The following is a 14913-nucleotide window of genomic DNA, read 5'->3' as shown; positions in this document are numbered from 1 at the left end:
ATTAAGAATAAAAATCATGAAGGCCTGATATTGTTGGACCGTCCATCCACATCCTGCCTATTATTCTCCATATCCGAGCTCTGCCGACTTGTCGTAGCATTACGACTGATTGAGTTCGCTGATGCTCCACAATCACTATCAAGCTCTCGAAAATCGCCTTTGTTTCCCCGCATCGAGTGTAAATGCAGGTTGGATCCGGCAGAAGGTTGGGATTGATATTTTGAGGCGTCACTTCTGACTTTGTTGCGGACGCCTTGCACAAGTGGGTTAAGAAACGGCAGACAGCCACAAATGATCGCGACGTCGAGTTCCAGGCAAGTCCAGATGGATTCTTTGGCGCTTGAGGCTGGATGATGTTAGTTGGAATCATCGTACGAGCTGGGGATAGGAACGCACCCGCAAGGTCGGTGAGCTGGAATTTGCGGAATTCAATCAGGCGCATCAGACTGAAGATACAGACACTGCAATATATCATTAGAAGGAAAGGAATTATCATTTGGAAGGAGGGAGTCACGCACAGTCCACCCAGAGAAAACACCAGGATTAATGCTATTTTCTGCCGACGGTTGATCTGTAACCTCCAAAATACGGGAATTGGCAGACAGAGAATGATAACATCTTCAACCAATGCGATCGATCCCATGGCCTGGAAGAATTGAACCTGCCCGGGCATGCAATGTCCGTCCAAATCCTTATCGTAGTAGTATTGCACCGGTGTGCATTGGAAGGTATTGGTCAACAGGGCAGCGAGAGCCCATGTGGCGATAAATGCAACGAGACAATTGGTGATAATGACGTATGCACGTATCGAGCCGAATAGTCGTTTAATAAAGATGACAATCGAGATCTTGACAAAAGCCATTGACGGGGCCCAGAACTTCTGTATCATCCATGATCCCTGCGGAATGCTGTTAGATCTTTCCATTACCACGGTATAAGCTATAACATACGAATTGAATACGCATCCGTTCATATTTGGGAAGCGATGTGATGGGTAGCCCGACGCCATTGAAGGCGGCTTTAATAGTTAGTATAGTTAGTATGATAGATTCATGGGGAGGAATACTCACTATCTACTACAAAAGCTGTGACACAGTAGGAGAGGATCAGACCAGCGCCCATTAGATAATCCCCCAGCAACAGCCCCACCCTTTTCACCCGCCTGCAGTATAGACGTAACAGGTAGGTAATAGTAGCCACGCCCGCCCCAACAATTGGCACAATCGTGAGGACGTTTTTCCAATAGACATTCACCTGGTGCTCCATATTGACATGGTGGGAAGATAGAAAAAATCAAAACTTCGTGAGAACCGAGAACCGAGAACCGAGTGATTGGGGAGCTTAGACGAACAGGGGGGAGGATCGACATTTTCCGGACATTTCCATTTTCATACATGCAGGACCCACCGACCGGCAGTTGACTGTAGGCTAGTCCCGATCAGGGATGGTGGACCCCACCTTAAATAAATTACGTGTTTTCATTTTACAGCGGTAACCAACAAGGAATTAATTGACTCTCTCTGCTACATGTAGTCAGTATGTATACATATCTAGATACGAAAATAATCTCTTGGGTTTCGAATAATCAGGCAATTTAATATAGATGATACGCTTCATTCCCTATGTTGTAGAGGGCCGATTTATACGAGGTTTCACCGGCATCTGATTGGAACTAGTTCGACTTGTGTGGAGAGCTAGATGTCACCATTGGACGATTCACTTTCTGAAGGGAATAATAAGTGGAATAATTAGTGGGATTTCCGGTGGAAATACAATATTCCTTGCCGGTCTTCAAGCTTTGGAGTCTGCAGGATAGTATCTTAAGATTGATTAATATAAGGGCCAGCCAATTATATAGATCGTGCAGATATTGCGGTGATCTTTTGCCGAAATAGGTTAAATTCTTAGTTACAAGTAAGACACCTCTTCTCCTCAGCTGGTTCTTCTGTCTGAGTTATACTTTTTCTGTGTCGTGATTTTCATCCTTTCTTCTGCAATCGTCAATGATGTTGGCCAAGTCCTCCGGCCTGGTCCTATTGGCCTTAGTAAGCTCGACTGTTGCAAAGCACTGCACTTTGAATGACTTCAATGCAACTGTTGCAGGGCGCCTCCAGCTTCTCACTCCTTTCTCCTTGCCCTGCTTCTCCAACTACAATGGGAAACCAGTGGCTCGCGACAATGCCGCCTGTGCTACTATCCAGGCCAACTACTCGGATCCATTGATGCGAACAAATTCTCCTAATGGCTACATGAACAACCAGGATGAGATGTGGGCATCCGACCCTAGTGATCAGTGCCTCCTCGACAGCAGCGATCCGACGGACCCCCTAGCATTTGTGAATACCACCTGTCGTCAGGGTAATCTACCCTCTCACTATCTTGAGGTGCAGAGTGCCAAGGATGTGATTGAAGCCTTCAAGTTCTCCAACTGCTCCGGCAAGAAGCTCGTCATCAAAAATAGTGGCCATGATTACCTCACTCGCAGCAGTGGGCGTGACACGCTATCCCTTTGGACGCGAAACCTGAAATCTATGCAGTACAGTGCGGACTTCGCTCCACGCGGCTCTAAGAACACCTCTCGCAGATATCAAGCCATCACCGTCGGCGCTGGAGTCAATTTCGACGAGGTTTACGAATTTGCACAGACAAAAAACGTAACCATACTCGGCGGCTACTCACCCACCGTCGGTGTCTCGGGCGGCTGGATCCAAAACGGCGGCCATTCCATCTTGAGCCCCGTGTACGGTCTCGGCGTTGACCGTGTCCTCGAGTTCAAGATCGTCACTCCAGACGGTGTCTACCGCACCGCCAACGAATTCCAGAACCGCGACCTCTTCTGGGCCCTTCGCGGTGGCGGCGGTGGAACCTTCGGCGTGGTCCTCGAAAGCACTCACCATGTCGAACCTGCTATCCGCTTTGTCGCTGCCAACATCAAGTTCACCAGCAACTCCACTAACATGCTTCCATTCATGGAGATCGTTGTCAACAACACCCTCAAATGGGGACAGGAGGGATGGGGCGGCCACATCACCGGTAACACCCTCGTCAACATCTCTCCTTTCCTCTCCGTCGAGGAGGCCGAGGTCTCTCTGGCAAGCGTGATCGCCTATGCCAAAGCAAATGGCGGCTCCGCCACCATCGAGGAGTTCACTTCTTGGTACCCCTTTTACGAGAAATACGTCAAGACCAGCTCCGTCGCTGTCGGCGTCACTCGCTTCCCCGGAAGCCGACTGATCCCCCGCTCCATCTTCAACACCGTTGAGGGCCGTCAGAACCTCATGGATTACTTCGCAGTCATCCAATCACTGGGCCAGACACCTTATATCCCCGTCGTCGGACCAGTGTTGTACAACTACACCGAAGGATCGACCAGCGCTTCTCCCGCCTGGCGGGAGGCTATTTGGGAGCTGGGATCCGGTGCTACCTGGGACTGGAACGCTACCCTTCCCACCCGGAAACAGAAGATCCAATCAATTCAAAACATGACGGCCATTATTGAGGGTATTACTCCTGGCAGTGGTGCGTACAGCAACGAGGCCAACCCGTTCACAATTGATTGGATCGAGGCGTGGTGGGGTGATAACTACGCGAAATTGTTGAGAATTAAGAGGAAATACGACCCCAGAGGTTTGTTGAGCTGCTGGAAGTGTATTGGCTGGAAGGAGTCGCAGGTTGCCGATTCGCCCTTCGCTGCGCTTCTTTGATTCCAAGAAACCTGAAATACACACCCTTGAGTGTACACATGTACATATCATATAGACTTTACATACGCACCACATATAGCGACTATGCACTCGTCGCCTTAATCATATTCCTTACTTTTATCTCTTTGTGATTCACATCGTGCTCTTCCAATTCTTTTCATCCCCAAAGGGATTCTAGACCGGCAGTCTAATAAGAACATTCTACAGAGATCACCTCACCAAAGCAGAGAAACCTCAAGTGGTCATTATTGTATCGACTATATGATATATACAAGCCTTCTATCCCCAGTGGAATTCTCCAAATCATCCCTCCTCCCACCTCCCATGAGCACATCCCGCTCCTCACCCTGATCAACAGGGCCAGCCTGTGCAATATTATAGGTCGTTTCCGCAACCGCCCGATTCATCCTCTGTAGAAGAACCCGCAGTACCACCGCCAATATAGCAACAACAAACATGAAAAACGAACACGTAGCCATGCCCCGAATATACCACGGCCCGTCAGTCTCGGGATACAGTCTCGTCCCGAGCAGGGGTCCACATTGTCTGATGATATTGAGAATGGCAATGCTTGCGCCCTTGCCTTCCTTTTCGACACGGTTATCCATTGCCCATGTAATGATGATGGTGATTGCGGAAAAGAACCCCGCCGTGGCGGGGTAGACGCAGATGTAGCGGATGAATGTGTGAAGCCATGGTGACAGCCCGGAGTGGAAATAACCAGTTGCTGCGATCGCTAAGTAAGCGAGTGAGGAGATGAGAGCGTGCGCTATTAGGTATGGGCTTCGGGAGCGGCTGCGATCTGAGGCGTATGCAGTGAGGAGGACTACAACAAAGGCAACGAGATAGGGAGGTGCTGAGAGGGCTTGGGCTTGTAAGGAGGAGTATCCCATACTATAAGAGATGTAAGCTGGCTGTTGAGATTGTGAATAGATGCTGGCGACGGGCATACTCTTTGATGATAGTAGGCAAAAAGACAGGCATTGAGCTGAAAGCAACGTTGCAACTGAAAAACATAAACTGTAGTAAATGTGTTAAAACCCTTTGTACAATCTCAAATATAGATAAAGACTCACGGCAGCAATATAAGCCTTGGGGTCCGCTGCAGTTTTCAGGATTTCTCGCCAGTTAAATTGACTCCCATACGATTGCTTATAGTCGGTTTTGCTCTCTTCGAGACGCTGCTGAGCTACCACCCTTTGTCGGCGACTCAGGAATCGAGCCCGACCAGGAGAGTCCGGAATCAGAAACCAAGCAAATACCGCAACAATTACACTCGGGAACCCCTCCACGAGGAAGAGAGTTCGCCACGGTGAGATCGGGCCGTCACTGCTGAACCTGACAATCAAGTAGGCCAAACTACTCGCAAAAGATGTTGCGAGCGGTGCCGCTGAGATAAACAATCCATTGCGGAAAGCCAGCTCATGTCTGCGATAGAACAAAGACAGGTAAAACGGAACACCGGGGCCAAAAGCCGCCTCGGTGATTCCAAGCAATGCCCGGAGAACGACCAGGCCCCCAAAGGAAGTAGCTAGACACTGAAATGATGCGACTAGTCCCCATCCACATACACATAGGGATATATAAATATGCGGGGGAACAACACGGTACATCAGCGTCATCCATTCGAAGAGAATGTAGGTAATGTAAAAAGCAGTAAGTAGCCATTCATATTGCGAAGATGAAAGTTGTAGATCGTCTTGGAGTCCTGCTATCTTTGCATTTCCAATGTCTGCATACCCGATCAGTACATGCTTGTAACAATAGGGAGAGCACTGCGCTGTGCGGAATAACCAAACATACTGGAGCGGTCCAAGAAGGAGAGCAAGTAGAGAAGTGCCAGAAACGGGACGAGCCTTCGGTCAAATCTCCTCACTACCTCGCTCTCCTCCTCCGGTGTATATCTCGGACCCAAGCCGCCGCGTGGAATCTTGCCCTCTCGTTCCTCACTTGTGTTATAGTTGCCGTCGTTCTCGAAATCGGATAGAGGGTCGCCAACGTCTTGGTGGTCATCGAAGTTGGTCTGCAGTCGCAATGAGCCTACGGGTGATTCTGCAGTCCCTGGCACTGGGTTTTCTTCGTCTGAGGTATAAGAAACTGGAGTGAATCGTGGGTTTGAGGATGTGCTGGAGCTAGTGGAAGATGCATTATTCCCCGCGGCGGAGGGATGAAGGTCTGCCATTTCTCAGGGGAGAGACTTTTTGGGGTCGTTCTAAGAGCCTGATCAGTGAGGTAGTCTCCATTGGGTCAGAGATTACCCCTTCCCTGAACCGAAATGAAGGAATACAACAGGTTTCCCCTCAATTCGCGAGACCGGGTGACCAGTGTTGATCATCGGGATCCCCAGGCCCCTTCTGGGAGGGATTATGTCATCTGTGCACGTGGGCTTGTAAACAACGCTAAGATGAGAATGGCTTAGCGCATAGCTTAGGATTTCATACTTCGACTGTCCCGAGGTCAACTATTCTACAAGGAGGAGGACGCTTGCTTGTGAAATTGGGTTGTTGATTCAATTTGGGACTGATTTTTCTAGTACATGCAGGTTTGTACTTTCCCTAAGCGGTAGCGAAGAAAATGGTTACCCCATAATTCAGAACGTATCGTTCGGTCAGCTCAGAACAGTGAGCTTAAGAAGGACGGTAGGAGTCAAGGGCACGGCTATCTCGTCCAGCTCGCCGGTCAACATGGCTGTATTCCCATGTGACACTGTCAGGGACATATCGGTCACGACGTTTGTGTCCTCTGCGCTGGTCTCTGTGGAATCCGTAGGGTCGGTAGGGGCTGAGGCTTGGGCTGCCCCTGGAGTCGTTGTCTACGTGCTCAAACTTGCGCTTGCGGCCGCCGGCAAGTTCGTTTGCATGAGCTTGGCTGACCCGAATGATACCCTCGATCTCGGGGATCAGATCGTGGCCTTGGTTGACTGACTTCAGGTATCGCAGGAGGTTTTCGGCCGTGTCACGGAGGAATCGAACGCTGTTGGTTCGCTCGCGGTGGCTCTCGGTGACTTCAAGGATGTAGTAGTCAGCCTTGGCCTTCTGGTACACCTGGATGAGCTTGTCGATATGGTGTGAGTTGGATGTGCCAGAGCTCTGTGGCGACTTGCTGGTCCTGGCGTCCTTGGTGATTCCTTCCACGTTATCGGCTGCAATGACAGGGATTTCGGAAATAGGGCCTGGTAGGTTATGTTAGAATGCATGAAAGTAAATTGCTCAACACGCAGCGACAAACCATTGTCCAGGATGCGCTGGGCAGCTAAGTGGGCAGCAACTAGAGTGTTTTTCTCCTCCTCCGATTTGCAGTTCTTAGTCCCCAGATGCTCGGTCAGGTAAAATCCAAGCAGGCCGTAGTGTTTCATAGTGTGTCCCTCGTCATAGAGACGAAGGAGAACACGGTCGTAGATTGTGACCTGTCCATCATCATAGGACTGCGAGCGGCGGCGGATGGACCGGACCTGGCGCCTCATTCCATGAAAGAGGGCTCGAGCATGCTCGCTGTCGCCAACAAGCTCTTTTAGAAGCTCGCTTGGGCTCAGCACCAGACTCCACTTAAGGTACAAGGTCTCTTCCTTATCACACACCCCGCGCGACATGACAGATTTGGCCTCTATCATCCCAAATTGTTAGCATGACGAGATGATGGTAATAGAGTCGATCAAGGCTGAAACAACTTACCACGCTGTTTTGGATGAGAAACTGGTGACATTGCGAAGCTCCACGCGGTTCGAGGACGATTGCCGCACTGTGCTGATGGTGGCTTGTGGTGGGGAGAGAAAGAGGAAGGTGAAGGGAAAAGGTCTCTGACCTGATTAAATGCAACAATGGCGAGGAAAACTGTGCGTGACTCGGCTAATGGGCATTGTTTGTTTAAATTAAGCGAGGAAAACACCATCTTCAACTCATGACACACATGGAGTTAGGGTCACCAAATAGGGCAGTTCATATGGGAAGGCATGGCTTAAGCGCCTACTCGAAATGTAGGGAATGCCTACGGTGGTGCAATATGATAGTAGGGGATCATCAATGGCATTTATCGAGTGTCATGTCCTATCGTATGGGTATGAATGCGGGGTATGAACGATAAAGCATCCATGTAGAACTCAGTTTCTCTCCTTCCACAGCTTTTCGACTTGATCGATCAGGGCTGAGGGCTGGCTACCTGCTCCATTATGGACACAGTTTTTCCATTCATCATTATCGCGGATGCACCAAACAGCATCATCTAGACGCACTGTGCAACTGATCTTAACGCCGAGTTGTTCGCCCTGAAGAGCGCTTTCACGCAGCAGCGCAATTCCACTAAGTGGTGGTCCGCCGTCGTTGCCATCGTTCGGATCATCATTCTCCTGGCTCGCACACTTGTTCAAGGCGTCAAAGTCAATCCCATGCTCCATTGCACATTGGTGAACAAACTCGCGGTCTGGGATCCGGGCAAAGTCATTGATCAGACAATTTGCGAATCCTAGTGACCGGATGATAGGGGTCCGGGGATACTGAGATGGAAGAGATGCTTCGTCTGCGGTAGGAGGGAAAGGTAGGTTGGCCGCACAGAGCATGAGCATGTCACCGATGCATTCACCTGGGCCATGCTTGCACGCTATCTCTTCGGAATCTTTAGACACACTATTATTATAGTATCAGTCAAATGTTTCGGATGGACTCTGGTGCAATAACATCGGTTATTCTGCACATTTACTTTGATGCTCACCTAGCAATAAATGATAGCTTGAAGTCCACTTTGTCACTTATTTTTTCCATAGCCGGTAGAACCAGTTTTTGCAAGCAGGCCTGAGCATCCGGGCATTTGCTCATGATGTGAGCCTCCAGCGGGATCTTATTTTCTTCAAGTGTTTGATGTGCATCAGGAGCAGAATGTCCCAGCTTTAAGTAGTCGTCATACTCTTGTTGAACCTCAGCTTGATAGCTCTCCGTTTGTGGAGCTATGCCGGTACATGGGTGAGACGGCCGTAGAAGCACAAGGTAGCCGACGAAGAGCAACGCGACGACACCAATCCGATACAAATAGGTTGTTGTGCTAGAACGCACACGACGATCAGGGTTGTTTGCTAATTCAAGAGGGTCACCATATCCCTCCTTAGAGTGGATCGGTAGTTTCTCCATGATGGGGTAAAATCAGGAGTGACGTTGTTTTGATAAGATCATGTGGAGAGTCCCAGGTGAACCTTGGGCTGCCAAGGCCATTACATAAGGTATTCCCCAACTACCCTAAGCTACGGAGGAGCCCGACCGATTATCGTTAACTAATAAGGATGCAGCCCTGTGATTATTACATATTTATTACTATTGGTAGGATCCTGTCCACTTTTAAGTGTATGTTGTAGTTTGCTCCGTTAATCACCGAGGCTATACGGAGTACGGTCTACCCATATCCGTGTACTCCGTACACATTCATCAGATTAGGCTGGGCTCCGACTTCGGAGACAACTTAGATGGGGCATCGACTACTCTATAGCTTGGGTTTCGAATAGCCCCAGGTCTAGAATTACTAGGCTTTGTCGGGTATGGTCTACGGACAGACTGTACATAATGGCTTGAGATCGCGTGCTTTGAGGCTCGTACATGAAACCTTCATTACGAAGTAAACAATTCTATCGATAGAATTATGCCAAACACGAGAACAATCGGACTATTTGCCGACAGGTAGATGACCAATTATGGGCAGGCAACCCCAAGGTAAGGTACCCCGTAGTTTGAACCGCCTCTAGTAAGATCTGACAGCCTGATGTGGCGGATGCCAGCGAACGATCGAGACCGTGCGAACGGCTTAATTCCCGTCAGATCAAAAGGTCGTGAGATGTGCCTGCGTCTGAATATGGGCATGTCCGGACCGATCACGCGAGTGCCACAAGTAGGATATCCCACTTAGGCGTCCCTCGTATTGAACGAATAGCAACATTGGCGATACTTTGGCGCGTTTTTCCAAGCCGGAATCCTTCAACCCCACCAATATCCCTCATAGAGGCATATTAGTCGGTAACAGATTGGAACTTCTGCTTTAATACGCAGGCTCGTGTGTTTTGTCTAATCCTGAGACTGCCAAGATAGAGAAGTTGGCTTGGCTCTCCGGGATAATCTCTACTTAAAGCTAGGGAAGGGGGTTTAGCCGGATATAATGGCTTAATGTAGGGTTACATAGAATTCGCAACGTTGATTTTATAAAGACGCCAAAGAGGGGATATTAAAGCCAAGTAGAGTTTTCCCAATCCAATAGAAAGTCAAGGCGATCCTCAACTTGTCCCGAACAGCGTCGCATTGCCTAGTGTCTTCCGATGGTCGCATCCCATCTCTTATATATTCTTCCTTATAACCTCTAATAAACTGTCTAATCTTTCTTCTATCTGATCATATATACATAGCATCTGATAGGGATCATTTCCCCCCCACTTCTTCCGACTATTCTCCGACTATTCTTCCGATGACTCCAATACTTAGTCTGACCAAAACATAAAGGTACCGTTGAACAAATCCCATATATTATTTTGTCTCTTTCTGTTTCCTCTTTTGTTTTCCCTCTGTCCCGTCTTAAGCAGGGAGCTTTACACTTCCATTCTTCACCCAATCCCTCAGGGCCATCTAGGGGTATTTTCTTGGCCCAAAAGATTCCCCCCCGTATATAGTCTGTGTCATCCCATCTCCCCGAATCCCCCAGAAATATTGTTTTCATTATCTGCGCAATCTGTGCATACCAAATTCCAGGGTATGTACGGAATAAACCATATATGGGGTTTCCAATTCTGGCATGATCGTCGTGTTTTCTCTTTTTCCCCCGCAGCCCGGACGACCTGCAGACCGCGTCACCGAAATGTTATCTTCCCTTTGTTGCAACCTCGCTAACACAACAAGACTAGCTCTTGGGGCATTGGATTAGCGCCGGTAGCTTGTCTCCACAATTCAAGGATTTTAAGGATTTTAAGGATATGCTGCCCTGTCTCTATTCCTAAACATTCCAGACCCTACACGTCACTATTGACATAGCTGTCTCGGCTCATTTTGTCTGGAATTTTCAACCTGACATAAGGGGTTTTTTTCTAAAAAAAAAGTTGGGGTATATCTACTATCCTTCATCATGGCCTCGGTTAACTCAAAATCGTCCAAGAAGGATGAGGATGAGGAGCACGAAATCATGCACGACGATCTGATTGAAGATGATGAGGAGGCTAGTTCGGAACTAAACGCCGTTGAACAAGAATGTCTGGCGCACCATCAACAATTGGAAGAATTTTTGTCACCGCTGTTCCTGGATGAGGCTGTGCTGTATAAACTGGCCCGGCGCTTTTCCACCACATACCGCAACCTTGCCCTGACATCGGACCAGCAATTTTTGCCAACACCCGTGACTCAACTTCCTACTGGCCGGGAAACCGGTCGCTATCTGGCGATCGATGTAGGAGGTAGCAACCTTCGAGTCGCTTTTATCGAATTACTCGGAGAAGCCGTCGATTCCGATGTTCGGCCTACAGATGCCACGGAGAGGTCACGCGACACTATCCGGAAAGCTCAGCGCCAGCGGGTGAAACGAACGCTGGAACGAGCTTGGCCTATTCAAGAACATTTGAAGATGGATAAGGCTGAGGATCTCTTTTCTTGGATCGGGGATTGCATTGCGGAGGTGGTAGCGGAGAGTCTATCATCAGATGCTACTAAAAAGGACATCCCCGCCGAATTGGACATGGGAATCACATTCAGTTTCCCCATCATGTGAGTTTTTCCGCCTGTGCTTGTATTATGGGTGTCGGGCTGTGTGGTTCCCTTCGCGTTGTAGTGGATTTTGTACTAACTAAGCCCAGGCAAGAATCATTAGCAGAAGCCACATTAATGCCCATGGGGAAAGGCTTCGCTATCTCGTCAAACCTCAATCTTGGCAATATACTTCTAGATGGATATGAAAAACACACAAGGCGACCCGATGATGAAGATGAACCTTCAACCAAACGTCGAAAGCTTTTTGCATTACCAAAACTGAAAATCCAAGCTATCACCAATGACACGGTGGCCACACTAGCTTCCCTTGCATACAAGGTCAAATCTCTACCAAACAGCAGAGTCGCCATGGGTATCATTGTGGGTACTGGCTGTAACGCAACCATCCCAATGAAGCTTAGTGCATTGCACGAATCGAAAGCCAAGAGCGTGAACATAATGGAGCCTAGCGCTGTGGAGACTGTTGTCAACACCGAGTGGACTATTTCAGGTGCTGCGCCACCACTCAAGGAGCTCAATGTGACCACGAAATGGGACATTGAGCTAGACCAGGCCTGTTCGCGGCCAGGCTTTCAGCCCTTTGAATACATGACTGGAGGCCGCTATATTGGTGAACTAATTCGCTTGATCATTTTCGACTATCTCACAACAGTAGCCAAATTATCGAAACGCTCCCTACCTGCAAACCTCATCCAAGAATACGCCCTGACAACCACATATATCTCCGACGTTGTTGCTAAAGCCCGATCTGACAACGATCTCGCCAAAGCCTTGAACAAATCCCTCCCCCCACCAGAGTGCAGCGACTGGCGCTGGGATGCCCGAGCCGCAGGCGCATTCCGAAAGATCGCTCGCACCGTACAGAGACGATCAGCCGGGCTGATCGCCGCTGCAGTGGTCGGACTACTAGCCTGTGCTCGCGAGATCGAGCTGAAAGAAGATAGCAACAGCAGCTCACCCGAGAATCCCGCTTCACCTCAGATCCACGGCGACACCATCACTGAGTCCCTTAGTGCACCGGACGCTGCGGCTGCAAGCCTCAACTCTGCCGCTGTTGCTGCGAGCCACGCAGCCCAGGAACATGTCGTGCCTGTCCTCGATCCTACGCCGATAGATTGGCAGTCCGGTCCTGAAGAGCTCGTCGTGGCTTACACTGGTGGCATTATCCAACATTACCCGCAATTCAAGGAGATGTGCCAGCAATACATTGACCGTCTTATCATGCGAACTGGCCCGCAACGAGGTGGGAAGTCGGTATTTTTACGGGAAGCATCCGACGGTGGTGTCATTGGCGCTGGTGTTTTGGCTGGCATGGTTGTGCGGAAATGAGCTTTTCTCTGAAATGTTAGCAAGCATTGGTCTGTTTTTGTTTTTTTTTCCTTTGGGTGGAATTCGGCAATGCGAAAATGGTTCGAAATTAGGTGTTGGTAGGATAATGTCTGTTTCTTTGAATTCAAGTTGGGGCTCACTGCATAGAAATGATATCTGATTTCTGCCATTGTGATCCTATTTTGGACGGTCCTGATTCCATTGATTTATTCTTTAATTGTACTTGGACTAGTCCATTTTCGGCTCCATTATATTGGCTCGCTATGTTTATGGTCTCTCATTTTTCTTGTCAAAATCCAATTCTACAAGGAAGACTTCACCGCCGATCAGAGCGGTGTTGAAGCCCAGCCTATGGGGCACTACCCCGAGCACTGGCAGGACGTGCATGCAATTCACCGCACTTGCTCTGGCCCAAGACCCTGCACATTGCAATGAAGTCATCTCCTAACGAAATCAAAGCTTTCCAATGGCACATGTGCAGGAATATTCCAACTATTGAAAGTCGAGAAGTTCACAGCGAGAACATTGTGACTGATTGCGTGGCTCCACCTAAGGAATCGTCATCGGAGAATGCACGAACACCTGAAGAGCGGAATGCATTTGATTATGCATGACCTTGTATCTGTATCAAAGAAGATCCACATGCACATATTCGGACTAATTAGGCAAAGCCAACCGCAGCCAAGGCTGGAAATCCTCATCTATGTTTTCAGAAGCAAATTCAAGTCTGGTCCTGGTAGACGTCTTTAACCCCCGAGGCCGGAAGGAAACGGTGAGAACATTTCTTTCCCACAGGGGGCCAAGTCTAGATTCCAGAACATGAGACTTCACTTGATATATATTGTAACATTTGAGATGGTCAAGGTTTGTTGTCTTGAGATATGTTGATGTCGAAGATTGCTTCAGATTATTCGAAACATGTTGTTTCGCACGCCGCGCTTCATTGCATTCGGTTTACCGTCTTCGTATTCAATTCCAGAGGCCCCACCTTCTCCAGACATATGTTCCAGCCGCTCACGAAGCTCGGCGTCGGCTTCGGAGACAGTTTTGGGCTTAGGTGACTTGTTGTCTTTGTTCGAGGAGTCGTCTGGTGTCTGATTGGTTTTCTCTTGCTTGGATTTAGTAATTTGGTAGCCTTGAGGGTCTAAAATTCAGGAGCATTGCAGTTAGCTCTGACTTGGGCATTTGAACGGAACTGACTGACCTTGAGCTTCCGATGGTCTGAACAAGCTTGTCGATAAGGATCGTACACAATGAACTTGCAATTGACTGAACAATCTTCTATTGAGAGGAGATCGAGGCCCTAACCCCTTCACAATCATAATGCAGTAGTTTTAAGAATTTGTCGTCTGTTTACTGAGAGTTTTGTGATGTCAAAAATAAGTTCCAACACATTCAATTCATCTGACTCTGACGCAATTTGAGATAAGAATATACACGTGACCATATTGAGATCACGTGCTGGCGACCGCCCCCCGCGATTCGGCCGGCGATCATGAACTTGCTCCTGTCAATCACTCCCCCGATACTCTCTCGACTAGTCTGCCATTATTTTATCTCAGAATGGCATCAGTAGCTTACTATGAGCTTTACCGTGGCAGCAGGTAATATACCCTATGAAACAAACGGAAAGTTTCAGAACTGACCCAAGGAACATTCAGCCTCGGGTTATCCCTCACCGATACCCTCGACGACCTGATCAATGAGGGCCGTATCGAGCCCCAGCTGGCGATGAAGATCCTTGGGACCTTTGACAAGATTGTCACTGAAGTCTTGGCGGACAAAGTTCGGGCCAGACTGACCTTCAAGGTAACTCATTCCGGTTCAGAGAACACCCTTGCCCAGATGAGCATTGCTTGATCATAGTTCAATGAGGCTGATGTATACATTTTTCTACTTCTTTTAGGGCCACCTCGACACCTACCGATTCTGCGACGAAGTCTGGACCTTCTTGATCAAGGATGTCTCGTTCAAGCTAGACAACCAGACAACTGTATCCGCGGACAAGGTGAAGATCGTGAGCTGCAATAGCAAGCGGCCTGGTGAGGTGTAATCGGACTTTTGCTTGCAGAGATGCTGGCGTTTCCTTTCTTTTTTTGTTTCCCTTGAATGGCGTTCTACCGGCAGTTCGTTCTTGATTTCGGTGATATATCCTGCACGGG

The 14913-nt window shown here is 48.7% G+C and overlaps 8 protein-coding genes across 8 annotated transcripts; 3 read left to right on the top strand and 5 right to left on the bottom strand.

Moving 5' to 3' along the window:
* Positions 1-14: 14 nt before the first annotated feature.
* LCP9604111_886 (uncharacterized protein) lies at positions 15-1266 on the bottom strand (the record flags this gene model as incomplete). The annotated part of the gene is made up of 5 exons (XM_039072583.1): positions 15-346; positions 397-461; positions 519-898; positions 951-1018; positions 1071-1266. The coding sequence occupies 5 exons, from the start codon at positions 1264-1266 to the stop codon at positions 15-17; spliced, it is 1041 nt and encodes a 346-aa protein (XP_038933434.1).
* Positions 1267-2006: 740 nt separating this feature from the next.
* On the top strand, positions 2007-3704 carry LCP9604111_885 (putative isoamyl alcohol oxidase; the record flags this gene model as incomplete). The annotated part of the gene is made up of 1 exon (XM_039072572.1): positions 2007-3704. The coding sequence occupies one exon, from the start codon at positions 2007-2009 to the stop codon at positions 3702-3704; it is 1698 nt and encodes a 565-aa protein (XP_038933433.1).
* Positions 3705-3961: 257 nt separating this feature from the next.
* Positions 3962-5886, bottom strand: LCP9604111_884 (uncharacterized protein; the record flags this gene model as incomplete). Its single annotated transcript, XM_039072561.1, has 4 exons — positions 3962-4598; positions 4657-4724; positions 4781-5436; positions 5508-5886. 4 exons carry the CDS (start codon positions 5884-5886, stop codon positions 3962-3964), a joined length of 1740 nt encoding a protein of 579 aa, XP_038933432.1.
* A 445-nt stretch (positions 5887-6331) lies between these two features.
* LCP9604111_883 (uncharacterized protein) lies at positions 6332-7406 on the bottom strand (the record flags this gene model as incomplete). Its single annotated transcript, XM_039072550.1, has 3 exons — positions 6332-6876; positions 6933-7307; positions 7376-7406. The coding sequence occupies 3 exons, from the start codon at positions 7404-7406 to the stop codon at positions 6332-6334; spliced, it is 951 nt and encodes a 316-aa protein (XP_038933431.1).
* Positions 7407-7800: 394 nt separating this feature from the next.
* LCP9604111_882 (GILT family protein) lies at positions 7801-8821 on the bottom strand (the record flags this gene model as incomplete). Its single annotated transcript, XM_039072539.1, has 2 exons — positions 7801-8323; positions 8409-8821. 2 exons carry the CDS (start codon positions 8819-8821, stop codon positions 7801-7803), a joined length of 936 nt encoding a protein of 311 aa, XP_038933430.1.
* A 1966-nt stretch (positions 8822-10787) lies between these two features.
* Positions 10788-12751, top strand: LCP9604111_880 (hexokinase family protein; the record flags this gene model as incomplete). The annotated part of the gene is made up of 2 exons (XM_039072527.1): positions 10788-11419; positions 11509-12751. 2 exons carry the CDS (start codon positions 10788-10790, stop codon positions 12749-12751), a joined length of 1875 nt encoding a protein of 624 aa, XP_038933428.1.
* A 902-nt stretch (positions 12752-13653) lies between these two features.
* LCP9604111_879 (uncharacterized protein) lies at positions 13654-14073 on the bottom strand (the record flags this gene model as incomplete). The annotated part of the gene is made up of 2 exons (XM_039072516.1): positions 13654-13895; positions 13956-14073. The coding sequence occupies 2 exons, from the start codon at positions 14071-14073 to the stop codon at positions 13654-13656; spliced, it is 360 nt and encodes a 119-aa protein (XP_038933427.1).
* Positions 14074-14314: 241 nt separating this feature from the next.
* LCP9604111_878 (transcription initiation factor IIA subunit gamma) lies at positions 14315-14804 on the top strand (the record flags this gene model as incomplete). Its single annotated transcript, XM_039072505.1, has 3 exons — positions 14315-14355; positions 14413-14560; positions 14658-14804. 3 exons carry the CDS (start codon positions 14315-14317, stop codon positions 14802-14804), a joined length of 336 nt encoding a protein of 111 aa, XP_038933426.1.
* Between the last annotated feature and the right edge of the window lie 109 nt (positions 14805-14913).

This window comes from Penicillium roqueforti (genome assembly GCF_015533775.1).
Source record: "Penicillium roqueforti strain LCP96 04111 chromosome Unknown scaffold_01, whole genome shotgun sequence".
Taxonomy (NCBI): Eukaryota; Fungi; Ascomycota; class Eurotiomycetes; order Eurotiales; family Aspergillaceae; genus Penicillium; species Penicillium roqueforti.
Note: the sequence above shows the minus strand (reverse complement) of the source record. Positions and strands in the feature narration are given on the sequence as shown.